This window comes from Oncorhynchus masou, chromosome 28, assembly GCF_036934945.1.
Source record: "Oncorhynchus masou masou isolate Uvic2021 chromosome 28, UVic_Omas_1.1, whole genome shotgun sequence".
Lineage (NCBI taxonomy): Eukaryota > Metazoa > Chordata > Actinopteri > Salmoniformes > Salmonidae > Oncorhynchus > Oncorhynchus masou.
The window spans coordinates 44,278,112-44,300,193 of record NC_088239.1 but is presented as its reverse complement, the minus strand read 5'-3'; the positions used below and the strand labels follow the sequence as shown (position 1 = coordinate 44,300,193).

The 22,082-nt window shown below is 44.3% G+C and overlaps 1 protein-coding gene across 3 annotated transcripts in view; it reads left to right on the top strand.

The window, feature by feature from the left end:
• The first annotated feature begins 5,424 nt into the window (after window positions 1-5,424).
• LOC135517647 (chondroitin sulfate N-acetylgalactosaminyltransferase 1-like) overlaps window positions 5,425-22,082 on the top strand; it is a 37,139-nt gene continuing 20,481 nt past the window's right edge. Inside the window, exons 1-3 of one of the 3 annotated variants that reach the window (XM_064942141.1) lie at window positions 5,425-5,749; window positions 13,177-13,293; window positions 17,690-19,053. In XM_064942141.1, the coding sequence (XP_064798213.1) occupies window positions 18,327-19,053 (727 nt within the window). In that variant the 5' untranslated portion in view covers window positions 5,425-5,749; window positions 13,177-13,293; window positions 17,690-18,326. Of the gene's footprint in view, window positions 5,750-13,173; window positions 13,294-17,689; window positions 19,054-22,082 lie in introns of all 3 variants that reach the window. The other 2 variants (XM_064942142.1, XM_064942143.1) reach the window with 2 other exon arrangements.

Here is a 22,082-nt window from a genome sequence, read left to right as displayed (position 1 = left end):
GGATTTGACCAAATGTTAAACTGAATTTGACTCTTTGAAGTAAATAAGGCTTTACAAATTGGAGGAATTTTGTGTTAAACATATCTCTCAAAATGCCATAGGCATAGCCCTTGCTAAGTAAGCTCCTCCCCTCCGATTACATTATGGTCTGACTGAAATACTGCCTATATAGTGCTTAGTGAGCCATTCGGTCTTCGGTTGAATATTTTGCAATAATGGGGAATTATGTCGATCTGTGGAAGAAACGTGCCGTCCTTACTCAACTGAAGTGCCTTTAGGTCATCGTCTTGACCATGAAAATGTCTATTTGGGCTTTGATTAAAGTTATTTTCATTTGTCAAGGTGGGCAACAGGTGATCAGAGCTACCTTTCAACCTTGTTCACCGGTCTGACAGCTGCTCTATGTAACTGTAGCGAGCTGCCGCCAATTTAGTCATTAAAGAGGCTTGAACTAGTGAGCGTATGATTACGGGGCTAGCTCAAACCTGTGCCATATAGGTCAAGACCTCTCGGCAGAGGCCATAGTTTGCTCATGTAGGTTTCCGCGAAGCTATAGTCTTACCAGGTATGAGGCGAAGAGTCCCTCCGATGCTAGACAAAACTGACAATATACGATATTGGTTAGCTCTTCTTGATGGGACCCTGATATATCACTTTGCCCAGAGAGCAAACTAAAACGCCTTCGGCTGTTTGACCAGTTTACACTGCTTGAATGCATGACACACAATCACTTGCGCTGTCCTCAGAGTATGCGCAGACCGGCTGGCTGGAGTGTTTACGGACATATTCAATCTCTCTGTCCCAGTCTGCTGTCCCCACTTGCTTCAAGATGTCAACCATTATCCCTGTACCCTAGAAAGCAAAGGTAACTAAGCTAAATGGCTATTACCCTGTAGCACTCACTTCTGACATCATGAAGTGGTTTGAGAGGCTTTCTTTTGCTTCTTAATGTTTTCTATTTAACCTTTACTTAAGTAGGCAAGTCAGTTAAGAACACATTCTGACTGACAATGAGAGGCTAGTTAAGGATCATACCAACCTCTAATTTGACACCCTAGACCCACGTCAATTTGCCCCCCCCCCATAGATCCTCAGACAACGTAATCGCAGTCACACTGCACATTGCCCGATCCCATCTGGACCAGAGGAATCTATGTAAGAATGCTCATCATTGACTATAGCTCAACATTCAACACCATAGTACCCTCTAAGCTACTCATTAAGCTCAGGTCCCTGGGTCTGAACGCGGCCCTCTGAAACTGGGTCCTGGACTTTCTGCCGGCCGCCCCCAGGTGGTAAAAGTAAGAAAAAACACCTCCATTTCGCTGATCCTCAACACGGGCCCCATAAGGGTGCGTGCTCAGCCCCCTCCTGTACTACCTGTTCACCCATGACTGCGTGGCCACGCATACCTTCAACTCAATCATGACGTTTGCAGATGACACAAAATAAGTAGGCCTGATTACCAAAAATGACGAGACAGCCTACAGGGAGGAGGTGAGGACCCTGGGAGAGTGGTGCCAGGAAAATAACCTCTAACTCAACATCAACAAAACAAAGGAGCTGATCGTGAACTTCAGGAAACAGCAGAGGGAGCACGCACCTATCCACATTGACGGGACCGCAGTGAAGAAAGTGGAAAGCTTCAAGTTCCTCGGCATACATATCACTGACGATCTGAAATGTTCCACCCACACAGACAGTGTGGTGAAGAATGCGCGACAGCGCCTCTTCAACCTCAGGAGGCTGAAGAAATTTGGCTTGCCCCCAAAAGCCTCACAGATTTTTATATATGCACAATTGAGAGCATCCTATCGGGCTGGATCACCACCTGGTATGGCAACTGCACCGCCATCAACCGCAGGGTTGTCCAAAGGGTGGTGCAGTCTGCCCAACGCATCACCGGGGACAAACTACCTGCTCCCCAGGACACCTACAGCCCCAATGTCACAGGAAGGCCAAAAAGATCATCATGGACATCAACCACCCGAGCCACAGCCTGTTCACCACGCTATCATCCAGAAGGCGAGGTCAGCACAGGTGCATCAAAGCTGGGACCGAGAGACTGAATAACAGCTTCTATCCCAAGGCCATCCGTCTGTTAAATAGCCACCACTAGCAGGCTTCCACCCGGCTTCCACACTGTTACGCAACCCTGCACCGGCTGCTGCCCTATATACATAGACTTACTGCTGTACTCATCTCATATGTATATACTGTATTCTATTTTACTGTATTTTAGCCAGTGTCACTCCGACATTGCTCAATCTAATATTATATATTTCTTAATTCCATTATTTTACTGTTAGATTTGTGTGTATTGTTGTGAATCATTTTAAATACTACTGCACTATTGGATCTCGGAACACAATTATTTCGCTACACCCGCAATAACATCCGCTAAATATGTGTATGTGACCAATAACATTTGATTTGATTTGCTTGAGTCAGACTTCCCAAGTATCCAAATGAACTGTCTGACCGCAACCACTGCTCTGAGACCGGTTCTCAGTGTGCTTCGAGACACAGCCAGTGGGATTGTGTGAGTCGTGAGTGCAGCCCTGATGAATAAACCACTATGTTGTAGCACCGGATGTGGTTTTCATACCGCTGCTCAGCTCTTCTTCTAAACCACATTGTCAACAGAACAGAGTTGCAACAGGAGGACCTCAGTACTTCCTTTCCTTAACTGACAAGAGACTCATATTACCGAAAATAATGGACCTGATGTTAGGAGCAAAAAGGATTAGGCTTTTATCCATCAAATTGATCTTGATTTATTTCCACATGCATGTTAGCCAAGAACAGTAGGCCTACGTTTGACATTTCACCACCACAGTTTTACTTGTTCATACCAGATCAAAGGACAGAATCGAGTGTGGAGCGCTTTATAGCGTGCTTGTGTGTCAGGGGTGTATCTCAACTCTCATCTCCCCGATTTCTTCACATGGGATTGTCATGTCTATTTCAGGGCCAGACCAAATAAAATACAGCACAAGTTACGCAACTGAAATTGTGCATAGACAATTCCAGATCCACATGTCTAATGCGTTTAGAGATTCAATCAAGTAAGACTACTGTCTTTCTGGTCTGTGTATGAACAACCTGGTCTCAGAGAATTTCGTATTATTTTGTAAGTATATCCGAGATACTCAATTTATTATGATATGTTACGTTTTGTGTGGTTGGCCTATGTTTTAATTTGTGGATGTCCTTCACCCATTTCCATGCAGCACAGTCTCACAATCAATTCGTGCATATATGTACAACATGCATTTCAGCTAATTTTGTGCGTTTTTGTGTGTTTTTCTGGCTTAATTCGTGAGAAAAGACACATTTATGTGCTTCTTCATTCGTGTGAAAAAACACACAAATTTAACCAGTAGGCTACACACAAGCCTTTTCAACAACCATATAGACGCGATAGTTTATATTTAATTTTTGTTCTTAAACTCGATGTAAGATCAGGCAAAATCCTTTGAGTTGCGCACCTTATGCAGGTTTGGTCCTCGGTTGGTTGCCATGCGTCCATATCGAGTGGTGTGGTCATGATGTCTCGGTCCGCTTGTCAACGGATGTGGAAAGCATAGTGCAATTTAGGAGTTTGGTTTCTAGTTTTGAGTCGGTTGATCCACTTCCATCTCTGACACGTGGAAACCGGAGGAGGGAAGGGAGGGGGTGCACTCCACACATATGCGTGTATGCCGGAGGGGTCCGGGCGCGGTCAGCCAAAGTTGTGGGCCCCATGGTTGCCCACTTGTAGATTGACCCATTGTTTGGGTTAAAGAGTCGTCTGTCCGTAGGGTGGGGGTTAGGGTTAGGTATAGTTAGCAGAATGGTTAAGGTTAGGGTTAAAACCTCTTGATATTCCCCATCCCGGTTCCGGGATCGTGAATAAAGCCTCAGGCTCATTAGCATAACGCAACGTTAGCGATTTCTGAAAATCGCAAATAAAATGAAAATAATGCGCCTGCTCTCAAGCTTAGCCTTTTCTTAACAACACTGTCATCTCAGATTTTCAAAATATGCTTTTGAACCATAGCAAATCACTAATTTGTGTAAGAGTATGCTAAGCTAGCTTAGCATTTTGAGTAGCATTTAGCACGCAACATTTTCACAAAAACCAGATAACCAAATAAATAAAATCATTTACCTTTGAAGAGCTTCGGATGTTTTCAATGAGGAGACTCTCAGTTACATAGCAAATGTTCAGTTTTTCCTGAAAGAATCTTTGTGTAGGAGAAATCGCTCCGTTTTGTACATCACATTTGGCTACCGAAACGAACCAAAAATTCAGTCACCAAAACGTCAAACTTTTTCCGAATTAACTCCATAATATCGACCGAAACATGGCAAACGTTGTTTGGAATCAATCCTCAAGGTGTTTTTTCACATATCTCTTCATTGATATGCAGTTCGTGGAAGCCTGCTTTCCCCTCAGAATCGCATGGAAAAATACCAGCAGCTGAAAAAGACGCACCAATTTCGACGGAGGACACCGGGCGGACACCTGGAAAATGTAGTCTCTTATGGCCGATCTTCCAATGATATGCCTACAAATACGTCACAATGCTGCAGACACCTTGGGGAAACGACAGAAAGGGCGGGCTCATTCCTCTCGCATTCACAGCCATATAAGGAGACAATGGAAAACGGAGCCTCAAAAATCCTGTTGGTTTCCTGGTTGCCGTTTCATCTTGGTTTTGCCTGTAGCTCCCGTTCTAGGGCACCCACAGAGAATATCTTTGCAGTTCTGGAAAATTCAGAGTGTTTTCTTTCCAAAGCTATCAATTATATGCATAGTCGAGCATCTTTTTGTGACAAAATATCTTGTTTAAAACGGGAACGTTTTTCATCCAAAAATGAAATTGCGCCCCTAGAGTTTCAAGAGGTTTACCTCAAGAGGTTAGCGTAAGGTAGGGTAAGGTATAGTCGCGTATCTGGTTGTTGCAAAGGCTTGTGTGCCTACTGGTTAAATTTGTGTCTTTTCGCACAAATTAAGTAGCACATAAATTAGTGTATTTTCGAACAAATTGAACCACACAAAAATGCTGAAATACATTTTGTACATATATGCGCGAATTGGATGTGAGGCTGGGCTGTTCCATGATATGTTATGAATTACAATTCATATTATATGTCACAAATTTGCAAAACGTACAATAGGGGAAGGGTTAGCTAACATACAAAATAGAGAAAAAGTACTAAGTAGTTGAAAAGTTGCTAATTTGTTAAAATGCTAAAGTTGTCTGTGATGACATTTGAACCCACAACCTTTAGGTTGCTAGACATTCAGGTTGTATGCCTACCCATCCACTCTGACCAACTAACCTACTTTAGCATTTGCTCTAACAATCTGTTTTATGTAACCATACCAAACTTACTTTATCACACTAATTTGAGTGTACCGGATTTAGGTTTACTATGTTAAGTCTAGTCTATGAGACCAGGCTGGTATGAAAGCCAGTAGTGTTTCTTATGCTAATGGCATGCTGAATCAGGTAACAACACATCCATTATGTGAGTTGCGAGAGGAGAGGCGGAGGAATCACCGGGGCGGACTCGCGGATCCTGTTCCTGTCAGAGTATACATACACACACACACACACACACACACATACACACACTCTTTAGGCTCGTGTTCACGGACTCAGGAGCTCGAAGACCGGTCCAGGTTTGGGTACCGCACCGTGCGCTTCAGCGAACCCCTCCGCTGGAATTAAGAGAAATGGATGAATGAAACTGAAAGGTACGTAGAGATTACAAGGATTATTGTTAAATATTGTCCGTCTAAAGCGTGAGATTGCGATGCTGTGGGTAAGTAGGGTACACTTTGCCATTGGTTGGCTATTGTTTGAGAGTTGCGGTTGATGTGAGCACATGTTGCCATGTACACACAATTAACTGTTCACATTAGGACGTTTACAGTCTCTTTACTTGAGTGTAAGATTTGGTGAGGAAATTGTTTCGATTTTAACTAGTCAGTTCAGCCATTTAATTTCAATTTGTAAAATTATTTGGCGTGTGTGTGTGTGTGTGTGTGTGTGTGTGTGTGTGTGTGTGTGTGTGTGTGTGTGTGTGTGTGTGTGTGTGTGTGTGTGTGCGTGTGTAAAGAGAGGAGACTTGAATAATGGTGCCTTATTCATTGGGACAGGATAGTGGGGTGTTTTTTTTAAACGATGGGAGGGCAAGATAATATTGAGAAGAGAATGGACTAATAGAATATGGATAGCCTGGAGTGGAAATGGGATTGTGTCTAATGCGCTGAAAGAGGGTAGTGTTGGAATGAGATGAGACAGTATCCTACTCTCACTTCTCCAGCAGTAAGCTATTGGGGATAGAATGGAAGGGGTTTAGTGAAGAGCGGTGTGCACGGTTCTCTCATGTTAATAGACATCATAATGACACATTCTCTTCTGTGGGAGAGACAGACGGGCACTCTGATTTAGAGGCATTATGTTGCAACGCTCCTACCTTTTCTTGTGTGACTAGAAACTGTCAATGGTACCACAGGTTACCTATTAGTTCTCTCTTTCTCAATCCCTTTCTCTCTCCCTCTCTCTCTCACACACACACACACACACACACACACACACACACACACACACACACACACACACACACACACACACACACACACACACACACACACACACACACACACACACACATGGGGAGAGAGTGATGAAGTGTAAATCAATAACTGAACAGGGAGAGGTCATGATTTCAATTAGTTTTGTGCGCAGTCATGCACCCACACATTCAGTGCATTCGGAAAGTATTCAGACCCCTTCACTATTTCCACATTAGGTTACGTTACAGCCTCATTCTAAAATAGATTTTTGTGTTCGTTTTCTCATCCTCTACACACAATACCCCATAATGACAGAGCGGAAAAAGGTTTTTAAAATTTGACAAATGTATAAAAACTTTTTTTTTTAAATCACATTTACATAAGTGTTCAGACCTTTTACTCAGTACTTTGTTGATGCACCTTTGGCAGTGATTACAGCCTTGAGTCTTCTTGGGTATGATGCTAGAAGCTTGGCATGCCTGTATTTGGAGAGTTTCTCCCATTCTTCTCTGCAGATCCTCTCAAACTTTGTCAGGTTGGCTGGGGAGCAACGCTGCATAGCTATTTTCAGGTCTCTCCAGAGATATTCGATCGGGTTTAAGTCCAGGCTCTGGCTGGGCCACTCAAGGACATTCAGAGACTTGTCCCAAAGCCACACCTGCGTTGTCTTGGCTGTGTGCTTAGGGTCGTTGTCCTGTTGGAAGGTGAACCTTTGCCCCAGTCTAAGATCCGCTCTGGTGCAGGTTTTCATCAAGGATCTCTCTGTACTTTGCTCCGTTCATCTTTCCCTCTATCCTGACTATTCTCCCAGTCCCTGCCACTGAAAAACATCCCCACAGTATGATGCTGCCACCACCATCCTTCACCGTAAGAATGATGCCAGGTTTCTTCCAGACATGACGCTTGGCATTCAGGCCAAAGAGTTCAATCTTGCTTTCATCAGACTAGAGAATCTTGTTTCTCATGGTTTGAGACTCCTTTAGGTACCTTTTTAGCAAACTTCAAGCGGGCTGTCGTGTGCCTTTTACTGAGAAGTTGCTTCCGCCTGGCCGCTCTACCATAAAGGCCGAATTGGTGGAGTGCTGCAGAGATGGTTGTCCTTCTGGAAGGTTCTCCCATCTCCTCAGAGGAACTCTGGAGCTCTTTGAGAGTGACCATCAGGTTCTTGGTCACTTCCCTGACCAAGGCCCTTATCCCATGATTTCTCAGTTTGGCCAGGCGGCCAGCTCTAGGAAGAGTCTTGGTGATTTCAAACTTCTTCTATTTAAGAATGTTGGAGGCCACTGTGTTCTTGGGGACCTTCAATGCTGCATAAATGTTTTGGTACCCTTCCCAAAATTTGTGCCCTCACACAATCTTGTTTCTGAGCTCTACGCACAATTCCTTTGACCTCATGTCTTGGTTTTTGCTCTGACATGCACTTTCAACTGGGGGACCTTATATAGACAGGTGTGTGCCTTTCCAAATCATGTCCAATCACTGGTGGACTCACAGGAAACATCTCAAGGATGATCAATGGAAACAGGAATCGTCTGAGCTCAATTTCAAATGGTCTGAATACTTATGTAAATAAGGTATTTCTGTTTTTTATTTTTAATAAATTTACAAGCATTTCTAAAAAACAGTTTTTCCTTTGTCTTTATGGGGTATTGTGTGTAGATTGTTGAGGGAAAAATAATAATTTTAGAATATGGCTGTAATGTGACATGCACTGTACATACACACTCATCAATCCAGCCAGCCCACCTGCCTCTTGTCATGCTAAATTCTGATGACAATTGGGGAGATTAGCAGTAAAATATTAAAGTCGTGAGAGACTAAAGTGTCAGTATTTGGGTTGTTTCACCGTAGATTAACCACATCACAACATCAGATCTCCTATAGCCTATAGCCGCAATTCTGCTCTCTTACAATTCAACCTCTTGATTTTAGTCAGGAAAGTTGGGGTCAAGTCCCTCACTGCTAAAATATTTGTCCATAAAAAATCCTGTTGTTTTCTAAACCATGAAAAACCCAACTGGGATTGATTGAAATGTGTTTTTTTATGAATGATTTAGTCAAATATTTTAACTATGAGCACTGGCAGTCAAAAATCAGCCACATTCTATTTTCCTTAGTAGTGTCAGACCCCACACTGTAGCAGTGAAATTACTAGTAGTCACTTGCCAAACATACACTACATGGCCAAAAGTATTTGGACACCCCTTAAAAATTGTTGATTTGGCTATTTCAGCCAAACCTGTTTCTGACGGGTGTATAAAATCGAGCACACCGCCATGCAATCTCCATAGACAAACACGGGCAGTGAAATGGTCCGTACTGAAGACCTCAGTGACTTTCAACTTTCAATGTGGCACCGTCATAGGATGCTACCTTTCCAACAAGTCAGTTTGTCAGATTTATGCCCTGCTAGAGCTGCCCCTGTCAAGTGCTGTTATTGTGTTATTGCGAAGCCTCTGGACGTCAGCACAAGAACTGTTCATCGGGAGCTTCGTGAAATGGGTTTCCATGGCCAAGCAGCCGCACACAACCCTAAGATCCCCATGCACAATGCCAAGTGTCACGACTTCCACCGAAGGTGGCCCCCCTGCCTGTTCGGGAGGCGCTCGGCGGTCGTCGTCGCCGGTCTACTAGCTGCCACCGATCCCCTTTTCTGTTTGTTATGTCTTATTGGTTGCACCTGTTTCTTGTTTGAGTTTTGGTTCAGGACTATTTAAGCCTGTTAGGCCCGCCTGCTTTTGTGCGGGCTTGTTCTCTGTTAGTCTAGGTTGGTTGCGTGTTATGTTCACTGACTGTTTGGAGCTCAGTTTTGGGTTGGACATATTTGTTTTCGCCTGTTGGTTTTGGCGTTACTTTTGGATACCGTAATAAAGTTTGGTTTTCCCCATTATCCTCTGCTCTCTGCGCTTGACTCGACACCCACCACTCCTGGCTGTGTGACACCAAGTGTCAGCTGGAATGGCGTAAAGCTCATCACCATTGGACTCTGGAGCAGTGGAAATGTGTTCTCTGGCAGCCATCTGGCAGCGAACGGACGAATCTGGGTTTGGCGGATGCCAGGAGAATGCACGGTGGCAACTGTAAAGTTTTGGCGGAGGAGGAATAATGGTCTGGGGCTGTTTTTCATTGTTCGGGCTAGGCCCCTTAATTCCAGTGAAGGTAAATCTTAAAGCTACAGCATACAATGACATTCTAGACGAGTCTATGCTTCCAACCTTGTGTCACAGTTTGGGGAAGGCCCTTTCCTGTTTCAGCATGGCAATGCCCCCGTGCACAAAGTGAAGTCCATACAGAAATGGTTTGTCGAGATTGGTCTGGAAGAACTTGACTGGCCTGCACAGAGCCCTGACCTCAACCCAATCGAACACTTTTGGGATGAATTGGAACTCCGACTGCGAGCCAAGCCTAATCACCCAACATCAATGCCCGACCTCGCTAATGCTCTTGTGGCTGAATGGAAGCAAGTCCCCGCAGCAATGTTCCAACATCTAGTGGAAAGCCTTCCCAGAAGTGGGGAGGCTGTTGTAGCAGCAAAGGGGGGACCAACTCTATATTAATGCCCATGATTTTGGAATGAGATGTTCAACGAGCCATGTAGTGTATGTTGTCCACTTAACTTTCTGTTTAGGAGGGTATGATTTACCTTAGTGAGATGCTTAATAAAACAATACATTATATGTCTGCATCTGTGTGTGAGTCCAATGTCCATCTGTTAGAGATGTTCTGTTGTTTACTGTGTGAAATATTCACTAGTTAGTCCTCTACTGGCCTGCTGGTGGTGCTGATGTGACGTTTAGCTCATGTTACACAGATCAGGTGTCAGTCATCCTCTCTCTGAAGTACAGTCCATCTCTGAAGTACAGTCCACTGATGTACACTCAATCGCCAGTTTATTAGGTACACCACGCTGTTCAAGAATATAATTCACTCCTACAGACTGTAAGTCATGTAGCCATGGCTTGCTATATAAAGCAGGCAGACAGGCATTCAGTTACTGTTCGATGGAATGTTAGACTGGGCAAAATGAGTAACCTAACCTACTTTGAGCTCCAGTATCTCAGAAACGGCCAGCCTCCTGGGCTTTTCCCACACAACCGTGTCTAGGGTTTACTGAGAATGGTGCGACAAACAAAGCCAGCAGCAGTCCTGTGGGCAAAAACAGCTTGTTACTGAAAGGTCGAAGGAGAATGGCAAGAATCGTGCAAGCTAACGGGCATGCCAAATAGGCAAATAGCGGTGCAGTACAAGAGTGGTGTGCAGAACGGCGTCTCAGAAACGCACAACTCGTTGGTCATTGTCACGGATGGGCTATTGCAGCAGGCGACCACACCGGGTTCCACTCCAATCAGCTAAAAACAACAAGGAGCGTCTCCAGTGATCACCAACACTGGACAATATGAGGAGTGGAAAAACAATGCCTGGTTCGATGGTTCCTGTTGCATCATCCCGGTTCCTGTTGCATCATGCTGATGGCAGAGTCAGGATTTGGCATAAGCAGCATGAATCCATGGCTCCATCTTGCCTGGTGTCAACGGCACAGGCTGGTGACGGTGGAGTAACAGTGTGGGGAATGTTTTCCTGGCACACATTAGGTCCCTTGCCACCAATTGAGCAACATTTTCATGCCCCGTAGAAATCAGGCTGTTCTGGAGGCAAAGGGGGGTCCAACACGGTACTAGATGGGTGTACCTAATAAACTTGTCGCCCTCATCGAACCAGCTCCACACACACACACACACACACACACACACACACACACACACACACACACACACACACACACACACACACACACACACACACACACCAGCCCTGGCCACATACACTAACTCCACCTCTCATTATGTAACGAGTAGTCTTGGCTACCAGTCAAGTGCGCATGTATCCACACTGGCTCCATTCACTGATCCTATTCCAAGATCAGTGAATGGAGGCTGGCATCGCTGGCCAAAGTATTACACCGCTTTCTTGGAAAAGGTCGCTGGAATCTGCGCTTTAATTTGCCAGAAATCCGGTCCAACATGTATTTCACGGACAGCTGGAAAGCGGAGGGGAAAGAAGTGTGTGGGAGTGCATGCCAGTTTGTGCGCGTGTGTGATCTTGCATGCATGTCTTTTGAGTGTCATACAGCCATGCCATCTGTGCAGATAAGATGTGACCTGAGGCTTGATGGTCATGCTGGATGAGCTCATGTGTTTTCAGGCAAATCATTGGACTTGGGTGGTGAGTGCCAAGGCACTGAGGGCAGAACACACACACATTCAGTACACGTATATTATCACTGAAAAATATAGGCTGTCACAAGCACCTCCCCACCCTCCAGCCCCTCTGAGTGTCTGTGACGATGGGATAGGAAATTGATCATATAGACTAGGGCATGGGTATTCAACTCTGACCCTACGAGGTCCGGAGCCGGCTGGTTTTCTGTTCTACCTGATCATTAATTCCACTCACCCGTGGTCCCAGGTCTAAATCAGTCCCTGATTAGAGGGGAACAATGAAAAAACGCGGTGGAACTGGCTTTGAGGCCTCGAGTTGAGTTTGAGGGGACTAGAGGAACCACATGATCTTGCTACGCTAAGAACCCACTAATAAACTAAAACTAGTTGTCTGGTTGAAGGACATAGGAAGGAAGTAAATACCTTTTTAAGACACTAGTTTAACCAAAAGACAGCAGGATGTGGGGTTTGAAGCCCAGAGACACTGAAATCAAGCCCAGCGATCCCTTCTCACACATTATTTAAAGAGTTGTAATTATAGGGATGGATTTTGTGCGGGTATTAAAAACATTGTGACTTTTTATTGTGATGCACTAAGGATGCGCCCTGTAATTTTCCTCATCTGTGCATTGTTTTATGAAAGGCAATGTTATCGTGTTTATGGTTCAAGTACCATTACTTTAGGCAAATATAGATTAGTACTTACGCTGCCGTGGAAAAGTATTTGACCACTTTCTAATTTTCTCTACTTTTGCATATTTTATGATACTGAATGTTATCAGATCTTCAACCAAAACCTAATATTAAATAAAGGGAACCTACTTTTTCACAGCAATGTACACGCAGAACTAATTGCACTATTTGTAGTACCTATAAAGACGTAGCCTAGTTGAGAGAAGTTGTGAGCATCTGGAAGAAAGTACATGTGAAAGTACACAGCGAAGGTTTCAATAACCAGGTATAATGTTCTCTTTGTGTTTACTAAGTATAGGGTATAGGTCTACCATTTGAAATACTTTGTGACTTTGTTGTATGTCAATGTGTGCTTTTGTGTGTCCTGTACACCGATAGAGAGGTGGAGTGTGTAACTGAGAGATGTGTTTAGTGTGTAGCAGAACAGATGGGGGTTTTTTAAGAGCTGAGTGGGCCAGATGGTGGGTAGGGTAGACGAGGATACGGCTTGGGTCTGGCACTGAGGAAACCAGCTACCAGTAAGCCTAATCAAGGGGAAGGAGAATCACCTGAGGGCCAGAGGGACATCAAAAAGCCCCTTCTCTACCTCTAACCCTCCCTCTCTTCCTCACTCTATAGATCACTCTACCTCTAGCTCTCTTTCTTCCTCTAAACCCTGTCCTCCATTTGTTTCCCTTCTCTCTAAAGCAGGTTTTCCACAAACTTGGTCCGATACGTGCACCCCGAACTCCTCTCCAATGACATCTGGGACTGGTTTTGCGTGCTCTCCTCCTTTCTCTCAGGGATGGACCTGATGATGGGGTGATGGTAAGGCAGTGAAACCAGGTGGCGCGGCCCGGGCAGCCCCACCTGGAGCTTTTCCTGTATGTCACAGTAGAACATCCTCCTTTTACCACGACCAGTTCAGACCGATTCGCTGTAAAAAGACTATGTCAAAAAAAAGCCTAAGGGAAAATAAAAGAAAGAAATACAGAGATCACAGAGTATTTTTAATAAGGTCAGAAGCATGCCTTGTGGTGTGTTTCTGTGGTTCATTTTCTTGTTTTTAGTGATTGCAGACCGACCACTGCTTATGCCTACGGGGATGTAATGTAACGAATGCACCTTGTTGAAATTATCACTATGGTGAATTTTTGTACATTCTAGCTTCATGTGTTTAGTAACGCACGTGGGTACACACACACACACACACACACACACACACACACACACACACACACACACACACACACACACACACACACACACACACACACACACACACACACACACACACACACACACACACACACACACACACACACACACAGTCACACATTGAACTACTGTTTAAACATTTGAAGACTGCCACAGAATCATACCTCAAATACTTCACACTTCACAGAGACAGTCTGATCTGACCTTCGCCCGCCCGACTCGCCACCTCACCTCGCTCTCTTTTCTGTCATTCCCTCTTTTCCCTCGCTCGCTCTCTATCAATCAGTTTTTCCTCTGTCGCTCTGTCTGTCTGTCTGTCTGTCTGTCTGTCTGTCTGTCTCTCTATCTGTTTCTGTCTCTCAGAGTGATTGCAAGTCCCCCCGAGAGGAAAAATACACAATTTATCATAGCTCAGTAAGATCAGGAAATGTTATTTCCGGTCACCGCACTTATGCATGTTCTACATTTGTATACAAGCGTTTATAAATATTTATAAACACTGTTTGCGTAATGATCATATAATGACTCGGATTTAGCCACTGTGTAATTAAAGATTCTCCATACACATGAATCTGGCTTTACTGCTCCAAAGGAACAAACCAATCACTCTTATAGTCATGAAAATATACAGGAAGAAAGTCAGAAACATGAGCAGACGTAACAGCAGTAACTGTAAGACAGAACCCACTGTGGTACGTAACTATTTATGCACAGCAGCACAAATCAGAAGTGAGTAAACTCATGTAAACTGTCTCACCACAGTTACTTCTCTCTGATTGGACAGTGACCACTGCTGAGATGAGACGTGCCAAAATGAGGAGGGAAAAAAAGGCACATCATTTCCTGACTGTAGTACAATGGCAGTTTGTTTTACTTCAGTTGGAAATTAAGTCACGACTTATAGGTTAGCTCAGTTGACAAATTACCCGAGGTCCCAGAAGTAGATGTAGATGTTAGGCGTTCTTTAGATGTTACTTTTTCGTACTGATCTTATTCAAGTTTCACACGAGGGTTACATTATGCTAAATGTCGATAGAATCAGTATAAGGATGCTGTAATTTAATAATAAATCATAATTTAATTATGAATGTTAGGGAAGAGCACGTCATCCCGTAATATGATTTAGAGGTTATATATTGTGGTATGACAGCCCAGTCCATTCCCTTGGGGAGTTAAATGACAGCTAGTGGATCTATCCATTGAGAGTCAGTGAGAGTCAGCGGTTTGGCTGTGAGTCACCATTCATTCAGTCTCTCCTCCCAACACCCAGTCCCTGGCTCTGTTGGGGTGGGAATCTCTGCTGCTAGAAGGATGCCTGGTAATTACAGGCTATATGGACTCATAGAGTAGGCTACATCTCAATAGTCTTAACGTCACATCCTCTCGTCTCCTTTGCAGTTTATAACGTAGCCAGGCAGGTGAAAGTTCATTCCTATCATTCAGGCTCCCCCACATTGTGTTCACTTACGCAGTCAACCTCAGACCAGCAACGATGAAGGAGAGGAGACAAGAGGAGGAAGCCACTTTAGATTCTTGAGATCGAAAGTAGCTGTGGTGCTGTTGCAGGAAGGCCAAAGTCATCTGGGAACTTTTTTCTTAATGGTGTCTACGTCCGTAACACATTCATAATCCCTACATAATGCATTCATTTCGTAAATGCTTATGTACGCATCACCGACTGGTTTGACCCAGCAGCCCAGGCACAGAGCATAGGACCTATACAGCCCGCTATTCTCACATAACTAGTCTTTTCATTAGTAGCAGGCTGCATTGAGCCTACACTACCGGTCAAAAGTTTGGACCCACCTACTTATTCAAGGGTTTTTCTTTATTTGGGCTATTTTCTACATTGTAGAATGATAGTGAAGACATCACAACTATGAAATAACAGATATGGAATCATGTAGTAACCAAAAAAGTGTTAAACAAAATATATTTTATTTGGCTCTCACGAGGATCACCACAGGAAAGGAAAACCTAGAGTTACCTCTGCTGTAGAGGATACGTTCATTAACTGCACCTCCAGATTGCAGCCCCAATTTTTTCAAGTAGCTGTTCAAGTAACAGACACATCTCCACATCAACTGTTCAGAGGAGACTGCGTGAATCAGGCCTTCATGGTCAAATGGCTGCAAAGAAACCACTACCAAAGGACACCAATAAGAAGAAGAGACTTGTTTGGGCCAACAAAACACAAGCAATGGACATTAGACCGGTGGAAATATGTCCTTTGATCTGATGAGTCCAGATTAGAGATTTTGCATGAACCGCCGTCTCTTTGAGAGACGCAGAGTAGGTGAACGGGTGATCTCCGCATGTGTGGTTCCCACCGTGAAGCATGGAGGAGGAGGTGTGATGGTGTGGGGTTGCTTTCCTGGTGACACTGTCTGTAATTTATTTAGAATTCAAGGCACACTTTACCAGCATGGCTACCACAGCATTCTGCCATCCCATCTGGTTTGCACTTAGTCCCACTATCATTTGTTTTTCAACATGACAATGACACAACACACCTCCAGGCTGTGGAAGGGCTGTTTGTCCAAGAAGGAGAGTGATGGAGTGCATCAGATGTCCTAGCCTCCACAATCACCCGACCTCAACCCAATTGAGATGGTTTGGGATGAGTTGGACCGCAGCCAACAAGTGCTCAGCATATGTGAAGCTGGTTGAGAGAATGCCAAGAGTGTGCAAAGATGTCATCAAGGCAAAAGGTGGCTACTATGAATAATCTAAAAATATATTTTGATTTTTTTTTAACACTTTTTTTGGTTACTACATGATTCCATATATGTTATTTCATAGTTTTGAAGTCTTCACTATTATTCTACAACGTAGAAAATAGTAAAATAAAGAAAAACCCTTGAATGAGTAGGTGAGTCAACCTTTGACAGGTACAGTATAAAATAGATCATTGTGTGGTGAGTCAACAGGGAGATACGTGTACAGACACACTAACTACACAGTAACTACACTCACAAACACACGTGGACCCGCGCTTCCATTTTGCACAGCACACACAAATAAACCTGCACAAGACGTGCACCACAGGCTTGGAAACATAGGCCTAACATGCAAGCAGTCTTTTTCTATCTCTGTCCATACAGTCTTCCTTCATGTGATTAAGGACATTTTCTTGTGGACGAGAGATAAAGACAGAGAGACCGAGATAAAGAGAGAGCGTTTGTGTGGGTGTGTAAATGGCCCGTTTTCTTACTTGTTTTGTGCTTGTGCTTGTCTTCTACTGATCCAGTTGTTCCACAGTGAGAGGACAGGCAGGCAGAAGTGTCCACATACATCTACAGTCCCTAATGCTTTTAGAACAGCCCACATAGTGCCACACTGTCATCACTGGCAACATTGTTATTCAGCAGTTAAAGGGATTGCGAGATGCTTGGCTTGGCTGTGTTGCTAGGTAGAAACCCATGCTTTCAGTTCACATCAAAGTATATGAACATTTCAAATGGAGTGGCATGTTTTGTAATCTTGAGTTAGATATTGAAACTGTTTTCCTTCCCTACATCCTCATGCAATAGACATTAGACCTCATGCAGACCTCTAGCCCTCCCAGGTTTATGATTTTTTTTAAATGTATCTCTGAAAATACAATGTCACAGTTTTATACTGCAGCATATCGAGAGCTTTTTACCACAAAGTGAAGCTCTTCATTTTCAGAGAGCCAAGCAATCGTATATACCAAGGCATATGTCTAGATGAAGGAGATTTGAAGAAATTGATTCTGATGACTATGGGATGTTAATGACAGTGATGACATCATATACTCAGGAGCCTTAACGGCGCTTTCATACCAACTGAGTTTTAACTCTCTCTCTCTCTCTCCTGCTATCTCTCTCTCTCTCCTGCTATCTCTCTCTCTCTCTCTCTCTCCTGCTATCTCGCTCTCTCTCTCCTGCTATCTCTCTCTCTCTCCTGCTATCTCTCTCTCTCTCTCTCTCTCTCTCTCTCTCTCTCCTGCTCTCTCTCTCTCTCTCTCTCTCTCTCTCTCCAGAAGGCAACTCATGGAAGATATATACACCATGAAGAAACTGCGAACAACCAAAAATGTTCATTCACTTTCTTTTAAGGGATGTGGTTTGTGTTCTCACTCTATGCAGTTTACTCAATCAGGTCCAAGAAGACTAGTCATGTGTCATCAACCCTCAACATGAGTCCAGTGGAATAAATAACGAATCCCAGACAGACATTCTCTCAGTGGCCTGTAATGCAACAGCAGCATCAGACAGGAAGGAAAGAGCAGGGTGCACAGAGAAAGTAGTGGGACCATATGTGATGTGAGTCACTGGTGAATGGCGTCTGTTACCAATGACAGAATCGGAAATAGCAATAGCCAGGTTCTGGACCTCGTCAAACCATACTAGGTCCCAGCCAGTGGTGAAGGAAAAGGGGACGTGACCAATGGGCTTCACCCTTGACCGCAAACATAAGGATGAGGAATCCAGACAATGGTATGAGCAATGTTGAGATGTCCCTTATAATGGCCCAAATGATCATTCAGGCGGATCTTCTTTGGTTAGTCAGACATTAATATCAATCACAAAGACAATCAAATTTTAGTGGGCGGTGAGACTGCTGAAGGGTAAGGTGTGTGTGTGTGTGTATCCCTGGATCCTCTTGGTGATAGCGGGATGCTGCGGAGGGGTCTGCTGGCCTGGGTGTCCCGTGTGGGCGTGCTATTGGTCCTAGTGTGCTGCTCTCTGTCCCTCCTCTACGTCATGACCTGCAGCCCCCACTCCGAGGACAACCTGGTGAGCCACGCCCTGCCACGCCCCGGGCTGGGGGTAGGGGCAGCAGGGGGCATAGGGGCGGGTCAGAGCGGACCCCCGGGGCGGGAGGACTACCAGGCCATGCTAGCGGAACGCGAGGAGCAGCACAAGCTACATATGGCGAGTCTGAAGAAGCAGATCGCCCAGTTAAAAGAAGCACTGCAGGAGCGTAGTGAGCAGCTCAAAGGAGTTCAAGACACAATGGAACGGGCGGCAGGGAGAAGCCAGGGCGGACAGTCCCCAGGAGGAGGTGCCCTCGGGGAGGGGGGCCAGGGGCCTGGGGCTGACAGGAGCCACACGGACCTCCAGGAGTTCCTTCGCAGTCAGCTGGGCCGGGCGGAGGTCCACCAGGGGACCAGACTACCCAATGAGTATGCTGTGGTGCCCTTTGAGAGCTTCACCCTGCAGAGGGTGTACCAGCTGGAGATGGGCCTGACCAGGCACCCTGAGGAGAAGCCCGTGAGGAAGGACCGGAGGGATGAGCTGAGTGAAGCGCTGGAGACAGCCCTGCGGAGCCTCAACACACCCCGAGACGGAGCAGACAAGGGCCGGACCACCAAGGTCTACTCCCCATCAGACTTCATAGAAGGTGAGTCACTAAGCTCCATACCAGAGCCATATGTATACAGCCATAATGATATACATACTGTGTATGTATAATTGGGGAGGACAGGCTCATGGTAACGGCTGGAGCAGAATGAGTGGAATGGTATCAAATTGGTGTCATTCCATTTACTCCGTTCCAGCCATTATTATGAGCCATCCTCCTCTCAATAGCCTCCTGTGTATGGCATATATACAAGGTTCTGCTCCACACTACTCTATGATAGCTTACAATAGCTACATTGTGGAGTGGCAGTTGGAATACTGACATGGTTTGAATAAAAATGATATGGAGTAAAAACAACTAATTCACCAAATTGAACTCCAGCCCGAACAAATAAATAACCAGCACATCCCCATTTCAAACTAAGAAAATCTAACGATTGTTTCTGTATTTTCTCCAGTAAACCACATCCGTAAACGAACATGTTCGTGTGTTCCTACTTATTTTTTGTTTTTTTGTTGTCTTGCTTTGCTGTGTGATAGCCATAATAGAGGTGCTGAAGAGCCACAGCCAGGATATCCAGCTAGTCTAGCATGATTTGGAATAGGAAATGAGTGCAGCTGCTTTCCATTCAGTTTGTAGCATCTCTACAAGCTCAGAGAGAGGGGCCGCTTCCTCTGAAAGGTCAACATCTTTACTGGGGTCATGTCTGACTAATTCCTACGTGTACCTGGGAGAGGGAAAGTGTGTGTGTGTGTGTGTGTGTGTGTGTGTGTGTGTGTGTGTGTGTGTGTGTGTGTGTGTGTGTGTGTGTGTGTGTGTGTGTGTGTGTGTGTGTGCCTGCCTTTGCGTGTGGTGTCTATCTGTGTCTGTCTGTGTGTGTCAACATACCAAAAATATACTGAAAACACATAATTGTTTATGTACCTCTATCTCTCCCTTGAAGTACTTCTTCAGGAATCGTCTGTTAAACATACTCATAAGGAATTAAGAGTTTCTTTCCAAAAGGCGTTATAGAATAGTAGTGAAGACATCAAAACTATGAAATAACACATATGGAATCATTGTAGTTACCAAAAAGGTGTTAAACAAATCAAAATGTATTTTAGTTTCTTCAAAGTAGCCACCCTTTGCCATGATGACAGCTTTGCACACTCTTCGCATTCTTTCAACCAGCTTCATGAGTTATTCACCTGGAATTATTTTCAAATAACAAGTGTGCCTGGTTAAAAGTTAATTTGTGGAATTTCTTTCCTTCTTAATCCGTTTGAGCCAATCAGTTGTGTTGTGACAGGGTGGTATACAGAAGATAGCCCTATTTGGTAAAAGACGAAGTTCATATTATGGCAAGAACAGCTCAAATAAGCAAGAACTCTTCAAGTGCAGTTGCAAAAACCATCAAGCTCAATGAGGAAACTGGCTCTCATGAGGACCACCACAGGAAAGAACCAGAGTTACATCTGCTGAAGAGTTCATTAGAGTTAACTGCATGTCAGAAATTGCAGCCCAAATAAATACTTCACAGAGTTCAAATAACAGACACATCTCAACATCTACTGTTCAGAGGAGACTGTGTGAACCAGGCCTTCATAGTCTAATTGCTGCAAAGAAACCACTATTAAAAGACACCAATAAGAAGAGACTTGCTTGGGCCAAGAAACACAAGCAATGGACATTAGACCGGTGGAAATCTGTCCTTTGGTCTGACAAGTCCAAATTTCAGATTTTTGGTTCCATCCACCATGTCTTTGTGAGACGCAGAGTAGGTGAATGGGTGATCTCCACATGTGTAATTCCCACCGTGAAGCATGGAGGAGGAGGTGTGATGGTGTGGGGGTGCTTTGCTGGTGACACTGTCAGTGATTTATTTAGACTTCAAGGCACACTTAACCAGCATGGCTACCACAGCATTTTACAGCGATACGCCATCCCATCTGGTTTGCACTAGTCCCACTATCATTTGTTTTTCAACATGACAATGACCCAACACACCTCCAGGCTGTGTAAGGTCTATTTGACCAAGAAGGAGAGTGATGGAGTGCTAAATCAGATGACAATCTGATTTAGCCACAATCACCCGACCTCAACCCAATTGAAATGGTTTGGGATGAGTTGGTCCACAGAGTGAAGGATAACAGAGTGAAGCACTTAACAAAATAGATGGCATCATGAGGAAGACAAATGATGTGCATATATTAAAGCAACATCTCAAGACATCAGTCAGTAAGTTAAAGCTTGGTCGCAAATGGGTCTTCCAAATGGACAATGACCCCAAGCATACTTCCAAAGTTGTGGCAAAACGGCTTACGGACAACAAAGTCAAGGTATTGCAGTGGCCATCACATAGCCCTGACCTCAATCTCATAGAACATTTGTGGGCAGAACTGAAAAAACATGTACATGCAAGGAGGCCTACAAACCTGACTCAGTTACATCAGCTCTGTCAGGAGGAATGGGCCAAAATTCACCCAACTTATTGTGGGAAGCTTGTGTAAGGCTACCCAAAACGTTTGACCCAAGATAAACAATTTAAAGGCAATGCTACCAAATACTAATTGAGTATATGTAAACTGCATACCCACTGGGAATGTGATGAAAGAAATACAAGCTGAAATAAATCATTCTCTGCTTTTTTTTAATGGCATTTCACATTCTTAAAATAAAGTGGTGATCCTAACTGACCGGAGACAGGGAATTTTTTACCAGGATTAAATGTCAGGAATTGTGAAACACTGAGTTGAAATGTATTTGGCTAAGGTGTATGTAAACTTCCGACTTCAACTGTATGTACTGTTCCATACCATCTACTGCAACTTGCCCATGCCGCATGGCCATCGCTCATCCATATTTTTATATGTGCATATTCTTATTCATCCCTTTACATTTGTGTGTATAAGGTAGTCGTTGTGAATTTGTTATATTACTTGTTATATATTACTGCATGGTCAGAACTAGAAGCACAAACATTTCACTACACATGCATTAAACAGCTGCTAACCATGTGTACACTGGGGCAAAAAAGTATTTGGTCAGCCACCAATTGTGCAAGTTCTCCCACTTAAAAAGATGAG